This window comes from Microcaecilia unicolor, chromosome 6, assembly GCF_901765095.1.
Source record: "Microcaecilia unicolor chromosome 6, aMicUni1.1, whole genome shotgun sequence".
NCBI classification, from domain to species: domain Eukaryota; kingdom Metazoa; phylum Chordata; class Amphibia; order Gymnophiona; family Siphonopidae; genus Microcaecilia; species Microcaecilia unicolor.
Window position 1 is genome coordinate 281953695 of NC_044036.1, and position 23114 is coordinate 281976808.

The window sequence follows — 23114 nt, forward strand, 5'->3', positions numbered from 1 at the left end:
CTGCACAGCACTTAAGGCGCTAACACATCGCCACGAAGAAAGAAAAAAAAAAACACGGGAACTCCACGGCTGCCCCGAGAACTTTCGGGGCAGCAGGAAAACAACCACTGAAGAGAACCCCCCCCCCCCCAAAAAAAAAAAGTCTGCTACTCTCATTGTTTGTTTTTCTCTTACATGCGGCTTCCCTGCGGTAAAATACTGGTGACACTTTTTTTTTTCTGACACTCAGGTCAGAAAGTAGCAGCAAGGGAGACCCTACAGCACTCCAAACCTCCAAACTGCTGGTCTGCCTGACAGCTGAGGCTCACAAACCAAAGGTACATGCAGCAGGGTCCAAGTGGGGAAGGGACCCGGCCACCCACGTTTAACACACCTGGCGCAAAAGAGACCCCCGCAGGCCTCAACACCTACCATGCAGGCAGACAAGAGGGAAGCAAAATCCAAAGCTACCTCTGGCATTTTTATTTTCCCTGTTTATTTATTTATTTATTTAATAAAGAAAATGTTTTCTCTTACCCAGTAGCCCCAGAAAGAAAACTACTACTACTGGGTCCACAAGTAACCAACTGCACAGGCTTACCACTCCTCCATCTGCTGAGAACATACTGGTTTCCTGAGGACTGCAAAGCCCACTTATAGGCTCACTTGAATCTCAGTTTGTTCTCAGTCTCCATCTGGTGGTCAGAGTGCATAACCCATCTGTGCCAGTCTAGAGAGATGCTATGGAATAACAAACACCTTTTACAGATACATCAGAAGGAGAAAGCCTCTGAGGGAATCTGTAGGACCATTAGATCATGAAGGAGCAAAAGAGGCACTCAGGGAGGACAAGGCCAATGCGGAGAGATTGAAAGAATTGCTTGCTTTGGTCTTTACGGAAGAAGATGTAAGAAATCTACCTGTCCCAGAAATGGTTTTCAAGGGTGACAATGTGGAGGACATGAAAGAAATCTCTGTGAACCTGGAAGATGTACTGAGCCAAACAGACAAGTTAAAGAGTGATAAATTACCTGGACCGAATAATATACATCCCAGGGTACTGAAAGAACTCAAACATGAAATTGCTAATCTGTTGTTAGTGATCTGTAATCGGTCGATACAATCATCCGTAGTACCTGAAGATTGGAGAGTGGCCAATGTAATGCCGAGTTTTAAAAAGGGTTCCAGAGATGATCCTGAAAACTACAGACCAATAAGCCCGACTTCAGTTCCGAGGAAAATAGTGGAAACTATTATAAAGCCTGCAAATAGGTGGGAAAATGTGGGATACAAATGTAACAAACAAACAAACAAATAAATAAATAAATAAAAATACAATTACAGAACATGCAAACAAACATGGTTTAATGGGACAGAGTCAGCATGGGCTCAGCCAAGGGAAGTCTTGCCTCACCAATTTGCTTCATTTCTTTGAAGGTATAAATAAACACGTGGATAAAGGTGAACTGGTTGATGTGGTGTATCTAGATTTTCAGAAAGCTTTTCACAAAGCTCCTCGTGAGAGACTCCTGAGAATATTAAAAAGTCATGGGATAGGAGGCAATGTCCTTCTATGGATTAGGAATTAGTTATTGGACAGAAAACAGAGGGTAGGATAAAATGGCCATTTTTCTCAGTGGAGGAGGGTGAATAGTGGCATGCCGCAGGGATCTATACTGGGACTGATGCTATTTAACATATTTAAAAATAATCTGGAAACTGGAACCACGAGCGAGGTGATTAAATTCGCTGATGACACAAACCTATTCAAACTGTTAAAATGCATGCGGATGGTGAAAATTGCAGGAAGACCTTAGGAAACTGGAAGACTGGGCATCCAAATGGCAGATGAAAATTAATGTGGACAAATGCAAAGTGATGCACATTGGGAAGAATAATCCAAATCATAGTTGCCTGATGCTAGGGTCCACCTTGGGCATCAGCACCCAAGAAAAAGATATAGGTGTTGTTAAATATAATGAGGAAAAAAGAAAGTTCCTATGGTCAGTGGAATGCAAGTATTAAGGCAAAAGAGATATGAGTCACAAACCTGTGAAAATAATAAGGGAGTCATAGAATCAGCCTTGAGCTGGGTAGCCTTGTGTGAAGCAGAGAAAGTCTGTGCAAGGAGGCAGAAAGAATGTTGCTGGCATTTGTAGATAAGGAAGAAAAGAAAGAACAGGCAGGCTTCAAAGGAAAGGGTTGCTGACGTGCAGGCATTGGGTGTAGTACGAAAGTAAGTGTATATAAACTGAGGAGAGTATATGTATCTTAAGCAAAGCAAACCTATATCTCTGTATTACTGCTGAGCAAACATATATCTCTGTATTACTGCTGAATATATATTTTGTGAGTATACTTTGCTTCCAGTGTGATGTTCTCATACTGCCTCTGTCCAAGGGAGGACAGTTGAAAAAAATAAAAATTTTTGATTATTCCTCTTTATAATAGGTGTCAGTTTCTTTGTTTGCACTTATATAAGGTGTAAATAAACAGTGTCATTTTAGCAATATGCTGAAATCTTCTGCACAGTGTGCAGCGGCGGCCAAAAAAGCAACAGGATGCTAGGAATTGGATTGGCCGCTGCCGTGGACAGGATGCTGGGCTCGATGGACCCTTGGTCTTTTCCCAGTGTGGCATTACTTATGTACTTATTAGGAAAGGGATGCAAAATAAAAACAAGAATATTATAATGCCTCTATATTGATCTATGATGCAACTTCACCTCGAGTATTGCGCCAAATTCTGGTCGCCATATCTCAAAAAAGTTATAGAGGAATTAGAAAAGGTTCAAAGAAGAGCGACCAAAATGATAAAGGGGATGGAACTCCTCCCATATGAGGAAAGGCTAAAGAGGTTAGCGATCTTCAGCTTGGAGATGGCTGAGGGGGCATATGATTGAGGTCTATAAAATTCTGAGCAGTGTATTTTATTTTATTTTATTTATTTTTGTTACATTTGTACCCCGCGCTTTCCCACTCATGGCAGGCTCAATGCGGCATGCAATGGAGGGTTAAGTGACTTGCCCAGAGTCACAAGGAGCTGCCTGTGCCGGGAATAGAACTCAGTTCCTCAGTTCCCCAGGACCAAAGTCCACCACCCTGACCACTAGGCCACTCCTCCAGTCCTAGAATGGGTAAAAGTGAATTGATTTTTTCACCCTTTCAAAAAGTATAAAGACTAGGGGACACTCAATGAAATTACAAGGAAATACTTTTAAAACAAATAGGAGGAAATATTTTTTCATGCAAAAAATAATTATGCTCCGGAACTCACTGCCAAAGGATGGGGTAACAACGGTTAACATATCTGGGTTTAAAAAAGGTTTGGACAAGTTCCTGGAGGAAAAGTCCATAGCCCGCTATTGAGATGGACATGGGGGAAGTCACTGCTTGCCTTGGGTTTGGTAGCATGGAATGTTGTTCTATTTGGGATTCTGCCAGTATTTGTGACTTGGATTGGCCACTGTTGGAAGCAGGATACTGGGCTAGATGGGCCATTGGTCTGATCCAGTATGGCTATTCTTATTTTCATATGTAAAAGTTATAAGGAAAAAAGTTTACAATATTTAATCATAAAAAATTATATTAGATGCAGGCTACAATAACATTACAGAAAAGGTGAAAGGATACAATAAAATAGTAAAATTAAAATTAGGTACACATAAGAGAGAGAAAAAAACAGCTTACAGAACGTTTACGAGATGCCTCCAGTCCCTGTTCAGCACAGCATAGGCAACCATAAGAAGTTAAAAAAGAAGATAATCCACAACATTATTTGGGATCATACTACATTAAAAAAAAAAAAAAAAAATTAGGTTTTAAGGCCCGACAAACTTTCTATAGTTTGACACCAGTCTTAAAGCTTGATGCCAAACTATTCCACATGGGTGGCACTAAAAAAATAATGCAGCTCCTTGTGACCCTGGGTAAGTCACTTAAACCTCCATTGCCCCATGTATGAAAAATTAGGTTGTGAGCCCACTAGGGACAGAGAAAGCACCATGAACAGAATATATAAACTGCTTTGGTTACACCACAGAAAGGCAGTATATTAAATACCTACCCCCCCCCCCCCCCCCCCCCCCAAAAAAAAAAAAAAAACAGGTTTCAATGACACTGAACAGATTGTTCAGTGTCATTGCTTCAACACAATTGTCTAAAAGTTTCAGACAGAGTGATCAATTTGGAGAACAGGGAAATCAACAAGTCTGCAAAGTGCTCAGGAACTCCTTGGTAATATGCCCTTTGCACCATGATGAAGGATCTAAAACTTAATTCAGGAGTACACAGGAAACCAATGTTGATCAAAATGAAGGTGAAATTAGGCCTTACCTGCTAATTTTCTTTCCTCGAGACCCTCCAGACCGGTCAAGACGCGTGGGTTATGCTCGCCTACCAGCAGAGGGAGACTGAGAACACTAACTTCAACTATGTACATATAACCTGTGCCCATCCCACAAAAGCCAGTATACACTTAGCAAAGCAGAGAAAACCCCCTGCAACCTGAACTCTGAATGTAGAAAAACCCCTGTACCTGGAAAACCAATAGACAACACCAACAGTGTGCTCAGACAGACGGAACGTCAAGCGCCCCGCTCTGTCAAGTATTATGGACGAAGAAAACTCTCCGACCCAATGAAAGATAAAAGGAATAGTCATAGCAGAACACGGCTCAAATACTTCTGATACGAACAATATCTCTGAAATCCATAGGGCGGGCTCTTGACCGGTCTGGAGGGTCTCGAGGAAAGAAAATTAGCAGGTAAGGCCTAATTTCACCTTCCTCATCGACCCTCCAGGCCGGTCAAGACGCGTGGGAAGTACCAAAGCAGTAGAAACTTAAGGGTGGGACCCTCGAAACGCAGAAGACAGCACAGCCGCTCCAAAACCTGCATCCTCTTTTGCCTGAACATCAATCCTATAATGCTTAACAAAGGAATGAATGGACGACCATGCCGCTGCTTTACAAATATCCTGCGGAGGAACAAAACTACTCTCCGCCCAGGAAGCGGCAACCCCCCCGAGTTGAATGCGCCTTAAGCAACGGGGGCACCGAACGCCGCCTCAACAAATACGCCGAGGCAATAGCCTCCTTCAACCACCTAGCCAGAGTCCCCTTGGAGGCCGCAGCTCCTCTCTTGGGACCTCCAAACAAAACGAACAACCTATCCGAAGCCCGGAAATCTCGCGTTCTGCTCAAATAGGACCGCAAGGCGCGCCGAACATCCAACTTAGCCAACCGACGCTGAGAGGCATCCCCCGAACGATCCCCCAACACCGGTAACGAAATCACTTGATTCACATGGAACGCTGAAACCACCTTAGGAACAAAGGAAGGAACCGTCCTCAAAGTCACTTTCTCTTTCGCAAAGGACAGAAAAGGCTCCCTACAAGACAAGGCTTGCAACTCTGATACTCTCCGAGCGGAAGCAATGGCCACCAGAAAAACTGTTTTCAAGGTAAGATCCTTACATGTGATGGACGCCAATGGTTCAAACGGAGGACCCACCAGAGTCTCCAAGACCAAATTCAAATCCCAAGGCGGAACCATTGGACGACGGGGCGGCCGAATCAACTTCACTGCCCTCAGGAACCACTCTACATCCGGAGAAGCTGCTAAGGAGACTCCTCCAACCTTACCTCTGAAACAAGACAAAGCAGCAACCTGCACCTTCAGGGAAGAAAGGGAGAGCCCCCTGTCCAAACCATCCTGCAAAAACTCCAAAATCTCCATCACCGAAGCCCGCAAAGGGACAACATTCCGTTCAAGACACCAACTCTCAAAGATGCGCCACACCCGCACATAAGCCAACGACGTGGACTTCTTACGCGATCGCAACATTGTATCAATGACTCTGGCCGAGAAACCCTTCTTTCTCAATCTGTGCCTTTCAAGAGCCAAGCCGTAAGCAAGAATGGAGAGGGGTCGGCCATCTCGATCGGTCCCTGCACCAGTCTCACCTGAGACCCCAGGGGAAAAGGATCCTGCACTAACAACCGCATCAGATCTCCGTACCATGGCCGACGAGGCCAATTGGGCGCTATCAGAATCACTAAGCCGGGATGACGACCGATCCGCTGTACCACGCGGCCCACCAGCGGCCACGGCGGAAACACATAGAGCAACTGCTGAGTCGGCCACGGCAGAACCAACGCGTCGAGACCCTCGGCTCGAGCATCTCTTCGACGACTGAAGTACCGCGGGACCTGCGCATTGTCGGCCGATGCCATGAGATCCAACACCGCCCGACCCCACTGCAACACTATCCGTTCGAACACTGAGGGATGGAGGGCCCACTCTCCGGGATCCAACATGTGCCTGCTCAGATAATCCGCGTCCACATTGTCCACTCCTGCTACGTGGCCTGCCGAAAGAGCCTGAAGATGGGCCTCTGCCCACCCCAACAACTCCGCCGCCTCTACGGCTAATCCCGGGCTCTTCGTCCCCCCCTGCCGATTCACATAAGCGACGGCCGTGGCATTGTCGGAAAGAACTCTGACCGCCTTGCCCTCTAGCAGACTCTGGAAGGACCGAAGAGCCAACCGAATTGCTCGAGTCTCCAGGCGGTTGACGGACCACGCCACCTCTACCGACGTCCATCGCCCTTGGGCCACCTGCCCTAGACAATGCGCCCCCCAGCCTAACAGACTCGCATCCGTGGTCAGTACCACCCAATTCGGCACCTCTAGCGGCATACCCTTCGCTAGATTCGGAGTGTGAAGCCACCAGCGGAGGCTGCGTCGAACCCTCTCCGGCAGCGCTAACCGCTCCTCCAACTCCTGGGATTGAGGGGACCAACGAGTCAACAACGAACTCTGCAACTGTCTCATGTGGGCCCTGGCCCAAGGGACTACCTCTATAGACGCAGCCATCAGACCTAACACCTGAAGATATTCCCGCGCCGCAGGCGCCCTCTGAGCTCGGAGCTGATGTATCTGAATCTGCAGTTTGGAAATGCGAGGAGCCGTCAAAAACACCCGGCCTCGCTCCGTGTCGAACCGAACTCCCAGATATTCCAGCGACTGTGACGGAACTAGGTGACTCTTGGCCAGATTGACAACCCAACCCAGCGACTGCAAAAAGGTCACCACCCGGGCGGTAGCCACCTCGCTCTCCGCCTGCGTTTTGGCTCGAATTAACAAGTCGTCGAGATACGGATGCACCAAAATGCCCTGCAACCGTAAAGCCGCTGCCACAACCACCATCACCTTGGAGAAAGTGCGAGGAGCTGTAGCCAGGCCGAACGGGAGCGCACAAAACTGAAAGTGACTCCCTAACACCACAAAACGAAGAAAGCGCTGGTGCGCCTCTAGAATGGGGTTGTGTAAATAAGCTTCTGTCAAATCCAATGAAGTCAGAAATTCCCCTTCCTGAACCGCTACAATGACCGAGCGCAACGTTTCCATCCGAAAGGAAGGAATCTTTAGAGCCGCATTGACCCTCTTGAGGTCTAAAATGGGCCGAAAAGAATCCTCTTTCTTTGGCACCACGAAGTAAATGGAGTAACAACCGGTACCTCGTTCTTCTGGCGGAACCGGCACCACAGCACCTAAATCTACCAGACGTGACAGAGTGTCTCGCACTGCCCTTGCCTTGCGCCTTGAATGACAGGGAGAGACGAGAAAGAAATCGGACAGAGGACCGTCGAACTCCAGCGCGTACCCGTCTCGCACTATCTGCAGCACCCACTGGTCCGACGTGATTTGGGCCCACCTCTGGTAAAACAAGCGCAAGCGAGCCCCTACACGAACCAGAGGCTGGACCCCCAAACCATCATTGCGACCCACGGGACGTACTGGCCGCTCCAGAAAAGGCAGCTCGCCCCCCCCCCGGCGGCCCCCACGAAAGGGCTGGGTTCTCTGAAAATAACGACCCCGGAACCCCCCCGAGGACCTACCCGGCCGATACCGTCTAGCTTCCTGAAAACGGCCTCGCACCGCCGCGCCCCTAGACGCCTTAGGCCGAAGCTCTGGAAGCCGCGGGATCTTAGTGTCACCAAGACCCCTAACCAACTTATCCAATTCGTCTCCAAAAAGCAAAGCGCCCTTAAAGGGAAGCGAACACAACTTTGCCTTGGACGCGGCATCTGCCAGCCAGCCTCGCAACCACAGGGCCCTTCGAGCCGCCACTGCAAGGGTCATGTTCTTCGCCGATGCACGCAACAAATCATATAGCGCATCTGCCAAGAAGGACGAGCCCATCTCCAACTTTGCCAAATCCTGCACTAAGGCAGCTCTATCAACCTGCGGAGCATCTAGCAGCCGCTCAGCCCAGCGGAAACATGCTCGAGCCACCAGACCTCCACAAACTGAAGCCTGCAAAGCCAGCGCCGATAAATCAAAACTGCGCTTCAGAAATGTCTCCAATTTCCTGTCCTGAGGGTCCCGCAAGGCAGCCCCTCCATCTACAGGAATTGCAGTAGCCTTGGTCACCGCCGTCACTACGGCATCCACAGTTGGAGGCTTTAAAGAGTCTCTATCTTCCTGCGGAAGGGGATAGAGCTTAGCCATGGCCCGTGCCACCTTACAAGGTGCCTCCGGCGAGAGCCATTCCTGCGTTACCATCTCTCTAAGATCCGCATTCATAGGAAAGGTCCGAGATACCCTGCGGATCCCCTTAACCAACGGGTCCTGCTTTTCAGAGGGAGCCGGATCTACTGCCGGGTCAAACTTGAGCATAGTAGACACCTGCTCAATAAGATCCGCCAATTCCTCCCTGTGAAAAATGCGGACCACCGACGGATCCTCCCCGGGCACTGTCTCTCTATCTGGTCCGGACAAGGACCCCTCCTCCTCCTCCAGGGGACTAAAGTCGCCCTCTGACTCTGGAGGAGAAAAACAGTCCAGGTCTTCAGCCCACTCAACACGTGGCCTCTTAGCGCTCAAGCCCGCCCCCGGACTAAGGGGCTCCGTGCGCGATGGTCCCGCCTGCCAGGCTTGAAATAAGGACCAAACAAATTCCGGAGGGAAACCCATCCTTCCCGAAACGTCCCCTCCCGAAGCACCAGCCACCGGGCTGCCCTGAGGGCCGCTGACTAAATCCGGGATTCTCGGGCCCGAATCCAAAATGGCGGCGGTTCCCGCCAAAACCGGGACCGCCGCTGAACCGCTAGCCGAAGCCCCTGCAACCTCCTGCAAGGCTGGCGCGGGAAGCTCCGCCGCTAACACCGGCGGAGCGGAGGCCTGAGTCTTCGGTTCCCCGCAAAAGCGGCAGGAACCGCCAATCGCGTCGACCCCCCGACGAGCGCAAAAACGACAGCGAAGCGGCTTCGAGGACATCTTCGCGCCAAAAACCTCCCCAAAGGTAAAAGAACTGGGAACTCACCCAAAGAAGCCACTCACAGCTCAACTTGAACGGCTGCCCAGCTCCGGCACTCCGGAGTGCAGCTGCACAGCTCTCCACACCGTCTGGGTCTTTTTTTTTTTTTTAAACTTTATTGCAGCACCATTTGAGCCCTGCTGCTATTAAATCCCTGGCACTCAAGGCTGCAATATAAAAACTGCAGCCGAGGCACAAAGCTGCCCAAACTGGAGAGCTAGCTCGGGGGAGGGACCCGGCCACCCGGGTGTGACACCCCAGGGGGGACAATGGCAGGCCCCACCGGCACCGCCAATCCCCAGCACACAGAGTAGTCCAGGCACAGGGAAGTTCCTCAGGAACGATCAATAGACCAGGCTAAAACTCTCAACTGATCCCTGACTCCTACCAGACCGGACAAGCTGCACAGGCTGCCTGTCTACCCTCTGCTGAGACTGAGAAAATACTGGCTTTTGTGGGATGGGCACAGGTTATATGTACATAGTTGAAGTTAGTGTTCTCAGTCTCCCTCTGCTGGTAGGCGAGCATAACCCACGCGTCTTGACCGGTCTGGAGGGTCGATGAGGAAAAGGGGCATTGCATGATCATATCGACCCCCACTGGTCAGAACTGTAATCTGAACACCATTAACCCCTCTGTGATACACACCAAGAATGAACAGGTTTCCAGTCCAATCATGATATGGGTTAGCTCTGGAATTGGGGTAGGACCTGGACTAACATCGGACATGTCTTTTTCAATCTGTAACAAAGCAAAAGAAGAAATCCTTTATCCAACAATCAGGAAAAACTGTAAAAATGTATGAATTATAAAAAGGGAACCACAGCAGCCTAAGGCTGTTACAGTGTGAACGTGCTAGACAAGCCTGCTGCATTCTTTAAGTTAGGGAAATCCCTTGCTTGATTTTAAGACTGTAATAAAGGGAATCTGTTCATTCTTCTCTGGTGGCATGTGTTGCACATTCTCCCTATCCCAGAAAGCAATTCATTTACTGTATTATCTTCATCTCATGTCAAGAAAAGCCAGTCCAGTGACAAGAGTATGAAGAATCATTTCTTTTAAGATAGGACTGACTTATTTTTGAAAAACAAATTCAGAAAGTTTTACTGATAAGACTAACAAATTAGAACTGTGATACAACTATATAAACAAATGGTGGCTCTCAAAATGAGAAATCTCTTCCATATCCCCCCCCCCCCCCCAAAAAAAAGCAGCGCATAAAAGGGAACCACAATGCGATCAGCTTGGGCAGAGTTTGCTCTACTGCAACAGTGTAAAAGTTCAAGTTTCAGATGGATGGCACATCTGCAGTATATTACCTTTACCACTGTTTTTATTTTACCTTGATGATTCCACCAGTATACTGTGCCACTGATCTGTCCACATCCTTGGACTTTCCTGAAGCCCAAACTGGATCTACTCCAACCAAGTACTTCCTGGCACACTCTGTGAGCTGCTCATGCTCAATTCCTACACCTGCTAGCACCATCCGGCTGGGAGTGTAATAATTCCTCAAGTAAGCATGGAGGACTTTCTGATCGATTTGTTCTATGTTTGCCACAGGGCAGAACCGGGGAAGACCCACTGTGTTTTCTCTGTATGCAGCCTATGAGAAAGAAGAATAGTCTAATCTAGATCACACCCATAAAAAGCATATGTTTTGGCTGTAATACACCCCTATAAATCATTGTATAAAAAGAAAGAATAGAAATTTTGGCATACAGCCCCATTCCTAACAAATCTAATCAGGAGAATCTTTTGTAACAGTTTACACTTTAGATAAACAAGCTCAAATCATCAAAGCTAGTGTAATGCTGAAGATATCTAATATGAAACTGAAATCTGGAGACACAAAGAGCTGAAGCACAAGACAGAAACATCAAGCCTCCACCTCACAGAAGAAGCAGCAACTAACCAAAATTTCCTCCACCATATACTCTTCTGAGAGATTAACATTTGAATTTTCTCTATAATTTTAATAGAAATCATAATTATATGATATAGTGTCGTTAGTTCTAGACAGAACATAAGCTGCAGCCCTTTATATTGACTGGTAAACATGGAACTTGAGGAGACAGAAGCTAAAAGGCATAGTGCAGTTACACAGGCAAAACTCAGGTCTCATCTCCATACACTGATTTAATCACCTTAAGTACATAAGTATTGCCAAACTGGGACAGACCAAAGGTCCATCAAGCCCAGCATCCTGTTTCCAACAGTGGCCAATCCAGGTCACAAATACCTGGCAAGATCCCATAAAAGTAGAAAACATTTTATACTGCTGATCCCAGAAATAGTGGATTTTCCCTAAGTCCAATTTAAGCCGTTCAAACCTTTTTAAAACTCTGCTTAGCTAACCGCCTTTACCACATTCTCTGGCAACAAATTCCAGAAATACAGATTAATGATGCCTATCTATTGCTTTTGACTTGCCATACAGATTAATGATGCCTATCTAACACTTTTATTGACTTGCCACCCCACCTCCTTTTAATCTCTAATTACACTAGCACAAGGTTTTCTATAATATACATCTAAGAAAAATAAAGAGACAGTCTAACAAAACATAAGCCAGAATTAAATCTAGTTTTGCAAGGTGATTAGGTTCCTTTTACCGCATGAATCATCTCAGTAAGCAGTGGCTCTGGATCTGGTCTCATGTTCAGATCTTCCAGCTCAAATTTTACAGCCATGCGTGTCATCTCAATTTCTTCTTCTATATCAAAAAGGAAATCAGGCAGACTGAGTAAAGGAGTATCCCAATAATTAGTGCAGCAGCCTTATGTTCTTAGCCTGAGAACCGGATTCAATTCCCACTGCAGATCCTTGTGACTTTGGGTAAGTCACATAACCCTCCATTGCCCCAGGTATAAAACAAGTACCTGTAATATGCAAACTGCTTTGACTGTAACCATAGAAAGGAGGTATATCAAATCCCATCCCCTTTCATGATCACTTACTAAAACCCAGGCATAGCATCAAATATAAATACGTCAAAAGATGTCCTAGGACTTGACTTCTAATCCTGGCTCTGCCACAGGCTTTGTGTAACCTTCGGCACACTACTTGATCTATCTGTGCACCTTTAGTTTAGATAATTATAACTGGCCCTATTCCCTACTGTTTAAGGCTCAATCCCTTTCATTGTCTTTGTATCTATGTGACAAAATTAAAAAGCAGCAAAAGCACTGAAAAATGTTACCTGATAGCCTTGGATGAAGAACAACTTCTGCCAGTAAACTGACAACAGTGTCTAATCCTTTAGCATTGGCAGATACAGCATACATTGTTGTATCTCTGCAACACAGGTAGAGATTCTTTTAAACTTGAGTTTAAAAGGAATAAAGGTAATCATAAGCATGCTTGTAATAAACATTAGCAACACACTAAGAGCCCTGTTTACTAAGGTGCGTTAGGTTTTTAGCACGCCTACACTTCGCACGTGCGCGCTAACCATGTAGGCGCCTATAGGGATATTGTAGGCACGTACGTGGTTAACGTGCATTAAAAACATAAGGTAAAATTATGTATCATACCTGATAATTTTCTTTCCCTTAATCATAGCCGATCAATCCATAGACTGGTGGGTTGTGTCCATCTACCAGCAGGTGGAGATAGAGAGCAATCTTTTGCCTCCCTATATGTGGTCATGTGCTGCCGGAAATTCCCCAGTATGTCGATATCAAAGCTCCATCCGCAGGACTCAGCACTTAGAGAATTACACCCACAAAGGGACACTCTGCCCAGCTCACCACCGCCAAAGCGGGGGAGGGGAAATATTCCAGCGCACCACCGCCGGGGCAGTGGGCGGGAAACCACAACTGCCGACACGGGGGGAACTGGCTTATCCTGCTACCGCAACCGCGGGAGGAGCTGACTTACCCTAACACCGCCGAAGCGGGAGGGATATAAAGCTACCCTACAGCCGCACGAAGCGGGAGGGAGCGCCGGCATAATTTAGTTATTAATCCAGCCACCGCCGAAACGGGGGGAGAGGAAGCAGCAGCTCACTGTAACACAAAATCGTCTCAACTCGAAGAGACTTCAATTGGAAGAACTTGAACACGAAGTCCTCGTGAACAGGAAATGAAGACTGAACTTGACCCTGAAATATAACCAGAACACAAACAATACAGATATCTGGGAGGGGCTATGGATTGATCGGCTATGATTAAGGGAAAGAAAATTATCAGGTATGATACATAATTTTACCTTCCCTATCATCAAGCCGATCAATCCATAGACTGGTGGAATGTACCGAAGCAAAGCCCCAAACTGGGCCTCGGCCCGAGCAGCCACATCCAAGCGGTAATGTCGTGAGAAGGTATGAGCCGACGACCAAGTAGCCGCTCTGCAAATCTCTTCCAAGGAGACAGATCTGGACTCCGTCATCGAGGCTGCCTGTGCTCTAGTAGAGTGTGCCTTCAGCTGAATAGGCGGAATCTTCCCTGCCGCCACATAAGCTGCCGTGATCGTCTCCTTGACCCAACGTGCCACTGTAGGCTTAGATGCCTGCAGACCCTTACGAGGGCCTGCGAACAGCACGAACAGCTGATCCGACTTCCGGAAATCATTGGTTGCTTCCAAGTATCTGATGATGACCCGTCTAACATCCAGGTATTTGAGCGCAGGGTACTCCTCTGGGTAATCCTCCCTACAAAAGGAGCGTAGGTAAAGCTGCTGATTCACATGGAATCGAGAAACAATCTTAGGCAGGAAGGAGGGCACTGGGCGAATCGATACTCCTGCCTCAGTGAATCGCAGGAACGGCTCTCTACACGAGAGAGCCTGGAGCTCGGAAACTCTTCTGGCTGATGTGATAGCCACCAGGAAGACCGCTGTCAGCGTCAGGTCCTTCAGCGATGCCCTTGGCAAGGGCTCGAAGTGTGGCTTCTGCAAGGTCCGTAGTACCAGATTGAGATTCCACGTAGGCACTATCGAGTGCAGAGGGGGGGCGCAGGTGATTAACTCCTTTGAGAAAGCGTACCACATCTGGCTGTGAAGCCAGGGAAGCCCCCTTCAGGCGATTCCTGAAGCAAGCTAGAGCCGCCACCTGGACTTTCAGTGAACTGAGCGACAGGCCTTTCTCCAGCCCCTCTTGCAGGAACGCCAACACTGAAGAAATTGGAGCCGTGAAGAACGATACAGAGCCTGCCTCGCACCACGACACAAAGGTACGCCAAACCCTGGCGTGGGTGGTAGAAGTAGAGCGCTTCCTCGCTCTCAGCATAGTGGCAATGACCTTGTCTGAGAAGCCCTTCTTCCTCAGCCGCTTCCGCTCAAAAGCCAGGCCATAAGACCAAAGGGGGAGGGATCCTCCATCACCACGGGACCCTGATGTAAGAGGCCCCGCTCCGCTGGCAGCCGCAGAGGGCTGCCCACCGAGAGTCTGACTAAGTCCGCATACCAGGGACGTCTGGGCCAATTCGGACCCACCAGGATCACCCGGCCCGGATGCTTTGCCACCCGGCCTAGCACCCTGCCCAACATGGGCCAGGGCGGGAAAACGTAGAGAAGCTCCTGTGCCGGCCACTGCTGGAGAAGTGCATCGACTCCCAGAGATCGAGGGTCCCGTCCTCTGCTGAAAAAACGTGGCACTTGGCCGAGGACGCCATCAGATCCAGGCTCGGCCGGCCCCAGCGTCTCGTGATGTCCAAGAACGCCCAAGCAGACAGTTGCCACTCTCCGGGATCCAAGGTATGGCGACTGATAGTCCGCCTTGACATTCATGACTCCCGCAATGTGGGCCGCCAACAGTTGTTCCAGATTCACTTCCGCCCACAGGCATAGCTTCATGGCCTCCTTGGCTAGAGGGGCACTCCTGGTACCTCCCTGGCGATTGACATAGGCCACAGCCGTGGCATTGTCCGACAGGACCCATACAGGCCTCAGCACCAGTGCCAGGAGAAACTCTAGAAGCACCAACCGAATGGCTCACAGTTCCAGGAGGTTGATGGACCATTTTGTCTCTGCAGGAGACCAAAGCCCCTGCGCTGTCCATCCCAGGCAGTGGGCTCCCCAGCCCGTCAAGCAGGCGTCCGTCGTGACGACGACCCTCTCCGGAGTCGTAAGAGGCATTCCTGCGGACAGCTTGCCTGGCCTCAGCCACCAGCTCAGCGCCTTTTGCACCGCTGGATCCAGAGGAAGGCGTATGGCGTAGTCCTCCGAGACTGGAGTCCACCGCCGCAGAAGAGAGTGCTGTAGTGGTCTCATATGAGCCCTGGCCCAGGGCACTACCTCCATTGTGGCCGTCATGGAGCCCAACAGCTGCACATAGTCCCAAGTCCGAAGAGTAGAGGCTAGGAACTGGTCCACCTGGGTCCGAAGCTTGACGCTCCGGTTGTCCGGCAGGAACATTCTGCCCACTTGGGTGTCGAATCGAACTCCCAGATACTCCAGGGACTGAGTCGGGCGCAGCTGGCTTTTCTCCCAGTTGATGACCCATCCCAGGGAACTCAGAAGAGCAATGACCCTGTCTGTAGCTCTCCCGCACTTCGCATAAGAAGGGGCTTGGATCAGCCAGTCGTCCAGATAGGGATGGACTTGCACTCCCTCCTTGCGGAGGTAGGCCGCGATGACCACCATTACTTTGGAGAAGGTCCGCGGAGCCGTAGCCAACCCAAACGGGAGGGCTCTGAACTGGAAGTGTCGGCCCAGCACTGCAAAGCGCAGAAAGCGCTGATGAGGTGGCCAGATGGGAATATGTAGGTAAGCTTCCTTGATGTCCAGGGAGGCCAGGAATTCTCCCTTTTTCACCACAGCTATTACGGAGCGGAGGGTCTCCATCCGGAAGTGCCGAACTTTCAAGGCCCGATTGACTCCCTTGAGGTCGAGAATAGGCCGAGCAGAGCCTTCTTTCTTTGGCACCACAAAGTAAATGGAGTAGCGCACCTTGCCAAGCTGATCTACTGGTACCGGGACCACCGTGCCCAGGCGGATCAGGTTGTTCAAGGTCTGCTGCACGGCAGCTGCTTTGACCTGGGACTTGCAAGGAGAGTTTACAAACCCGTCTCTTAGGGGTCGGCAGAACTCTAGCTTGTAACCGTCTCTGATGACTTCCAGAACCCAAGTGTCTGAAGTTACCCTGGTCCACTCGCCCAGAAACGAGGATAACCTTCCTCCTATCTGCACTGGGCCATGGACCAGGTCCCCGTCATTGGGTACGCGACCCTGGGGGCGGGCCGGAGGACAAACCTCCTGGACGGCGGTCCCTACGAAAGGAATGCTGCTTGGGGGAGAAGTTCCGTTTGAAGGAAGCGGAGGCAGAGGAGGCCGACTTGCCTGGGCGATACCGACGGGCTTCCTGGAATCGGCCCTTAGAGGAACCAGGACGGGCACTGCCGGCCCAAGTCCTGACCTACGGCAACCTCTTGCCCTTGGACGTGCCCAGCTCCGACACGATCTTGTCCAGCTCGTCCCCAAAGAGCAGCTTGCCTTTAAAAAGCAGCTTGGCTAGGCGAGATTTAGAGGCATGGTCAGCAGACCAGTGCTTAAGCTAGAGCCACCGCTGCGCAGAGACTGTCTGAGCCATACCCTTGGTCGAGGCTCTCAAAACATCATACAGCAAGTCTGCCAAGTAGGCCAAACCCGACTCCAGGGTCGGCCATTCCGCCCTCCAGGAAGGGTCCAAGGGGGAAGCCCGCTGCAAAACAGTCAGACACGCCGTAGCAAAACATTCAGACACGCCCTAGCCACATAGGAGCCGCAAACCGAGGCTTGCAAACTCAGAGCGGCCGCCTCAAAGGACGACTTTAAGGCCGCCTCCATTCTCCTGTCCTGGGCGTCCTTCAGGGCAGTGCCACCTTCCACCGGCAGCACCGTTTTCTTAGTTACGGCAGTGATTAAGGAATCTACCGTGGGCCAGACAAAGGCTTCCCCCGTTCCCCCTCAGGTAAGGGGTACAGACGGGACATAGCCCTGGCTACTTTCAGGCTCGCCTCAGGGACATCCCATTGCGCTGAAATTAAGTTCTGCATGGCTGCATGAAAGTGGAAGGTTCTAGGCGGGCGCTTCGTTCCCAGCATAATGGCGGAGCCAGTAGAGGCTGAGAGAGAGCCTTCCTCCGGAGAGGCAATCTTCAAAATGCTCATGGCCTGCACAAGCAGGTTGGGCAAATCCTCTGAGCGAAAAAGCCGCAATGCAGAGGGGTCGTCCGCTCCATCCGAGCGAGGATCAGTCTCCTCCATAGATTCCGCTAAGGATCTCTGGGAGAACTCAGACACGCTGCCGTCATCCACATCAGAGGAGACCGAGTCCCCCGAGGGTGGAAGATCCACCCTAGGGCGCTTAAGCATAGAGGCCTCATCACCCCGATCAGAGAGGTGAGCAGGGGCAGTGTTCTGCATAAGAAAGGCCTGATGCAGCAGCAAAATCAACTCAGGGGAGAAACCCCCAGTCTGTGCATTTCTGCAGCCTGTGCCGCGGCCCTAGAGGCACCCTCCTCCAAAATGGCGTCCGGCGCGAAACTCCGAGGAGCCGCGCGGGAAGAAGGGCATTTTAATTTCGCCAACTTCTTACTGTCGCCCGATTCAAGGGCGACCAAGCTGTTAACATCCCCCATCTCGAGGGCGGCCCAAGAAGAAGCCGACCGAGCCGCATGGCCGGTCACGACCGGGAGGGCGGCCAGCGGGGGATGGGCGCCTAAGGCGGGAAAGGCCGCCGCACCGGAGGAAAAACTGGTGAACTCTCCCGGCTCCGAAAGGGCGCCCAAAAAGGGCGACTCTACTTTTGAGCCCCCCGCTTCCCCGCTAGACGTGCGAACGCGTTCAGGGGAGCGTCTTTTCGCACCCTTGCCATCCGAGGCCATAGCCACGTGGAGACCGTTCGGGGAACCCCCTGCCCACTAGTAAAAGGTAAAAATTACCTGCTTCTTGCTCCGAGCAGCAACTACTTGTTCCAGTGAGAAGCTGCAAATGGACGTCCTTTTTGAACGTTTAAAAAAATTTTTTTTTTTTTTAACGGAGCCAGCGGGAGGGGGGAGAAAAGGAGGGACCTGGCACCACCAGGTTTGCACTTGCTCACGAAGAGCCCTCAACCCCAGGTACTCAACAAAACCTAAGAATTAGGCTTGGAGACCTAGCCAGAGCTGCTGCTGTGTGACCACACACCTGCTGAGATAGAGAACATACTGGGGAATTTCCGGCAGCACATGACCAAATATAGGGAGGCAAAAGATTGCTCTCTATCTCCACCTGTTGGTAGATGGACACAACCCACCAGTCTATGGATTGATCGGCTTGATGATAGGGAACATAGTTTAGTAAACAGGGCCCTAAGTTCCTTAGAATGTTTTAGTAAGCATGTTTAAATCACATACTGCAGTATACAAAAACTGATGTATTGTTTAGTATTTTTATTCACCCTTGTCTCAGAATTGTTCGTTGGAGAGGTTAAATCTTTCTAACTTTTTGTGTGTTCTGTGATTGCTGAAGAATATTTCATTTTACCCTAACCAGAAATCAGACATTTAAACAGTTACCTGGAAGACTGACAATCACAAATGCCACCATGTTTTTCTAATGTGAGAAGAATTTCATCTTTACTGCCAAACTGGGCTGTTGACTAGCATAAAAAAAAGGAGAGAGAGAATACTATTTAATCTACAACATATTTGTGCCATATGATTTTAGGTGTAAAAAGAAAAATGCCCAGTGAATCCCACTTAAAGTTTTAAGGTCAAATTTTAAAAACACATATACACTTTGGGTTTGAATTGGGGTGTTTAACTCAAATGCATAGGATAGAAAAGACTTTTCTTTCAAATTCCACAAGATGTTGGTTTTCAAATAATAATAAAGTTTACCTTTGAATCAGAGGAGGCTAGTAAGTCTGACTTCTGTGGTAAGTAAATTAATGGAAACGCTTTTAAAACAGAGAATAGTAAAGGTTTTGGAGTTTAATGGATTATGGGACCTGAAGCAACATGGTTTCACTAGAGGCAGGTCTTGTCAGATAAATCTGATTCATTTGTTTGGGTGACCAGAGAGTTGGGAGAGTGCTAGATGTGGTGTACTTAGATTTTAACAAAGCCTTCGACACAGTTCTGCACAGATGACTAATAAATAAACTGCGTGCCCTTGGTACAGCCCTGAAGTGACTGATTGCATTAGAAACTCATTGAATGGAAGGTGACAGCGGGGAGTGGTAAATGAGGCTCACTCTGAGGAAAAGGGATGGTACCAGACAAAGTTTGGTTCTTGGGCTGGTTCTTTTTAACATTTTTGTAAGCGATATTGCTGAAGGGCTGTCTGTTAAGGGTTGTCTCTTTGCAGATGGTATCAAAATCTTCAATAGACTCTGGTGAGACCTCATTAAAATATTGTGTACAATCCTGTTTATATCAAAAAGATATAAACAGGATGAAGTTGGTCCAGAGGGCGGCTACTAAAATGGTCAGTGGTCTTTGTTATAAAGCGTATAGGGACAGACTTAAAGATCTCAATATTTATTAGGCTTTATTTACCACCTTTTTGAAAGATTCACTCAAGGCGGTGTACAGTAAGAATAAATCCAAACATAAGCAACAGACAATTAAAGCAGTAAACATCCTATATAATAAAACTCACCCTCAACGTTCTGAGGACACTGACGTCACTGTCAGGTCCTCCGGGCACTTCCTTCCGGTTCGAAGCCTTCGTGGTGGTGAAGCCACCGAAAACAGTGTTCGGGCCCCGCCCTCGCATCAAAAGTGATGACGTTGAGGGCGGAGCAATGACAGCAGATTGAAAGTGGCATGCAAGGTCAGCAACAATGGCGGATGAACGCCAACGGAGTGAGTATGGGGGGGGGGGGGGGTCCGTAAGGAGACCGTGCTAGCGCCCGTTTCATTGCCGCAAGAAACGGGCATGTTTTACCAGTCTTCAAATAACTATACAAAGTATGGAATAGTACACTACTTAAAATGTCAACACAGTACATAATAGACATTTTAATAGACAGAGCAGGGTATAAGCAAAGGAAGAGCATATAGATAAGAGAGTAAGAGAAAATAAGGTGACTAATTTAAAGAAAGTTGCATATGAAGTCAGAGAGAAGATAAAATGTTATCTCAGCTAGGGTAGAAGTGGATAAACATGTCCTGTTGCAGTATGTGCAGCCCGTGTCACTCCATGTGTATGTGAGTGAGACTAACAAGTTAGTTACTTCTTCCATTAAAGGTCTGGTGGAAAAGTCAAGCTTTCACCTGCTTCCTGAAGTAGAGATAGTCTTGTGTTAAGTAGAGCCTTTCAGGGAGTGCATTCCAGAGTGTGGGGGCTACTCCAGAGAAGGCTCGATTGAGAGTATCATATCGTGTAACGTCTTTCCAGTGGTGTGCTGGTAAATGTTTAACAACAGGCTCTCTCCCCGGTCCACCTCTAGTCTTGCCCGTCGCCGGCTGCTTCAGCCAATCCCAGGGGCCTTCCTTCAGCATGTTCCGCCCCTGAGGGCTGAAGGAAGGCTCCTGGGATTGGCTGAAGCAGCCTGTTCCTGCTGACGTGTTAATTTTTTTTTAAAGCAGTGTTAAGCGCCGGTTCCGTCCGCACGAAGCTAAAGAAGAGAGGTTGGGGGGGGGGGGGGCGGGGGGGGGGGGAGGAGAAACAAGCGCTGCGTGTGCCGATGATGCCCGAAGCCACAGGGAACGCCGTAGACACTGCAGGTGAGGACCAGAGCCCAAATTTTGGGAGCCGGTTGTTAAAGTAGCTACTTTAACAACCGGCTCCCAAAATTCTGAAAAAATAACAACCAGCTCTCGCACACCACTGGGTATACACCTTGGGAGGACCTTAGTGTCCTTGGAGGTGTGTAGAGGGTCATCCTGTTCTTCAAGTACTCGGGGCCATTTCAGTCAGAAAGAAGACATATGATAGACACATTTAAATACCTACGTGGCATTAATGCACTACGCTGCATATGCCTTGCAGCGCTATAGAAATGATAAATAGTAGTAGTAGAAGGCAAGTCTCTTTCAAGTGAAAGGACATTCTGGAATGAGGAGGGCACAGGATGAAGGTGAAAGGTAACAGATGTATTCTGAGGAAATACTTCTTCAAGGAAAAGGCTTCCTGGCGGAGGTGTCGAGACAAAAACTGTATCTCAAGAAAGCTTGGGACAAAAATGTTTTAACATAATTATTAATGTATTATGAGAGTTTGTAGGGCAAAGTGTTTTCTTAATTATTGAATAGGTTTAATGAGATATTTTGTACTTAAACGCCCTCCCGCGGGAGGTGGTGGAAATGAAAACGGTAACGGAATTCAAACATTCGTGGGATAAACATAAAGGAATCCTGTTCAGAAGGAATAGATCCTAAGGCGCTTAGCCGAGATTGGGTGGCAGAGCCGGTGGCAGGAGGCGGGGATGGTGCTGGGCAGACTTATACGTTCTGTGCCAGAACCGGTGGTGGGAGGCGGGACTGGTGGTTGGGAGGTGGGGATGGTGCTGGGCAGACTTATATGGTCTGTGCCAGAACCGGTGGTGGGAGGCGGGGCTGGTGGTTGGGAGGCAGGGATAGTGCTGGGCAGATTTATATGGACTGTGACCTGAAAAGGACAGGTACAAATCAAGGTAAGGTATACACAAAAAGTAGCATATATGAGTTTATCTTGTTAGGCAGACTGGATGGACCGTGCAGGTCTTTTTCTGCCGTCATCTACTATGTTACAAGTACATCAGATCTCTAAGGGAGTGATAGAGAGAGTAGATGGCATGGATGGGCAGACTGGATAAGCCATATGGTCTTTATCTGCCTTCATTTTTCTCTGTTTCTATGAATAGGTTTGGCATTTTCTAATGTACATGCTGCCAATTTGAATAACAGGCGCACAGTATGCGGGCACTATTAGCATACATACTCTATGGCTACTCATTTTCAAATGGGAACCAAACATTGTTGATTTTTGAGAATACTTTTAGCCCTTTCTGGTAACTTTTCATATAGAGAATGCAGGCTCATAACTGCACATGCATTTCTCCCCTTCACAATATATTCTCCCTACTCTTACCATTGGAAGTACCACTAAGATTTAACTCAACCATGTGAGAATTTAGCTACACTGAAAATCACAGTAATCGACTGTCAGCAGCAACAAGGAAAGGCTACTTACTGAAAAGGCTAGTTTTTCCAAAAAGTGTGAAATTCCACTAAGATATTTTGCTTCGTGTCTTGCGCCTGAATTAATAAGAACTGTAAGAATACAAATGATTACTGACATAATACAATGAGAAAAAAAATACTGTTGTTGTTAAAAATCATCCATTGTGGCCAACTGTATATTTCTTTAAAAAGAAGAAAAGCCCACTAAAATTAGGCAGTATATAACATAACATTTCTTTCCCACACTTACCGTAACAGTTGTTTGGCTCATAAGAGAGTAAGCTAGATCAACTCCAGGAATAATACATATAAAATCCAGCATGACAAAAAAAAAAAAAAAAAGATCAAGCCAAACATTTCCTTAACAGAAACGTTTTCAACAATCTTTGAAAAATATTATAGTTTGATTGCCTCCTCAAATCAATAGGTAGTTTGTTCCAGTAACAGGGAACTAAATAAGCCAATATACTTGAAAAAAAAAAGTTACCATGCTTTCTAAGATAGTTGCTTCTCTATTATCACTTCATCTATGCAAAACATTAAGGGCTTTGTTTACTAAGCAGCATTATAGGCACGTTAACATTTTTAACGTGCATTAACCATGTACGTACCTACAATATCTCTATAGGCGCCTACATGTTTAGCGCATGCGCTAAGTGTAGGTGTGCTAAAAACACACACCTTAGTAAACAGGGTCCTAAGTCACTGCAGTGTTTGCTTCTTTTTTAAATTGTATATTTTC

At 48.2% G+C, this 23114-nt stretch overlaps 1 protein-coding gene across 1 annotated transcript in view; it reads right to left on the reverse strand.

The window, feature by feature from the left end:
• The window catches only part of PMPCA (peptidase, mitochondrial processing alpha subunit), a 42766-nt gene that overhangs the window by 17189 nt on the left and 2463 nt on the right, over positions 1 to 23114 (reverse strand). The window contains exons 3-8 of the mRNA XM_030207632.1: positions 22383 to 22462; positions 18779 to 18861; positions 12503 to 12597; positions 11916 to 12016; positions 10643 to 10906; positions 9949 to 10041 (exon numbers count right to left, since the gene is read on the reverse strand). Of these exons, the coding sequence (XP_030063492.1) occupies positions 9949 to 10041; positions 10643 to 10906; positions 11916 to 12016; positions 12503 to 12597; positions 18779 to 18861; positions 22383 to 22462 (716 nt within the window). The remainder of the gene's footprint in view (positions 1 to 9948; positions 10042 to 10642; positions 10907 to 11915; positions 12017 to 12502; positions 12598 to 18778; positions 18862 to 22382; positions 22463 to 23114) is intronic.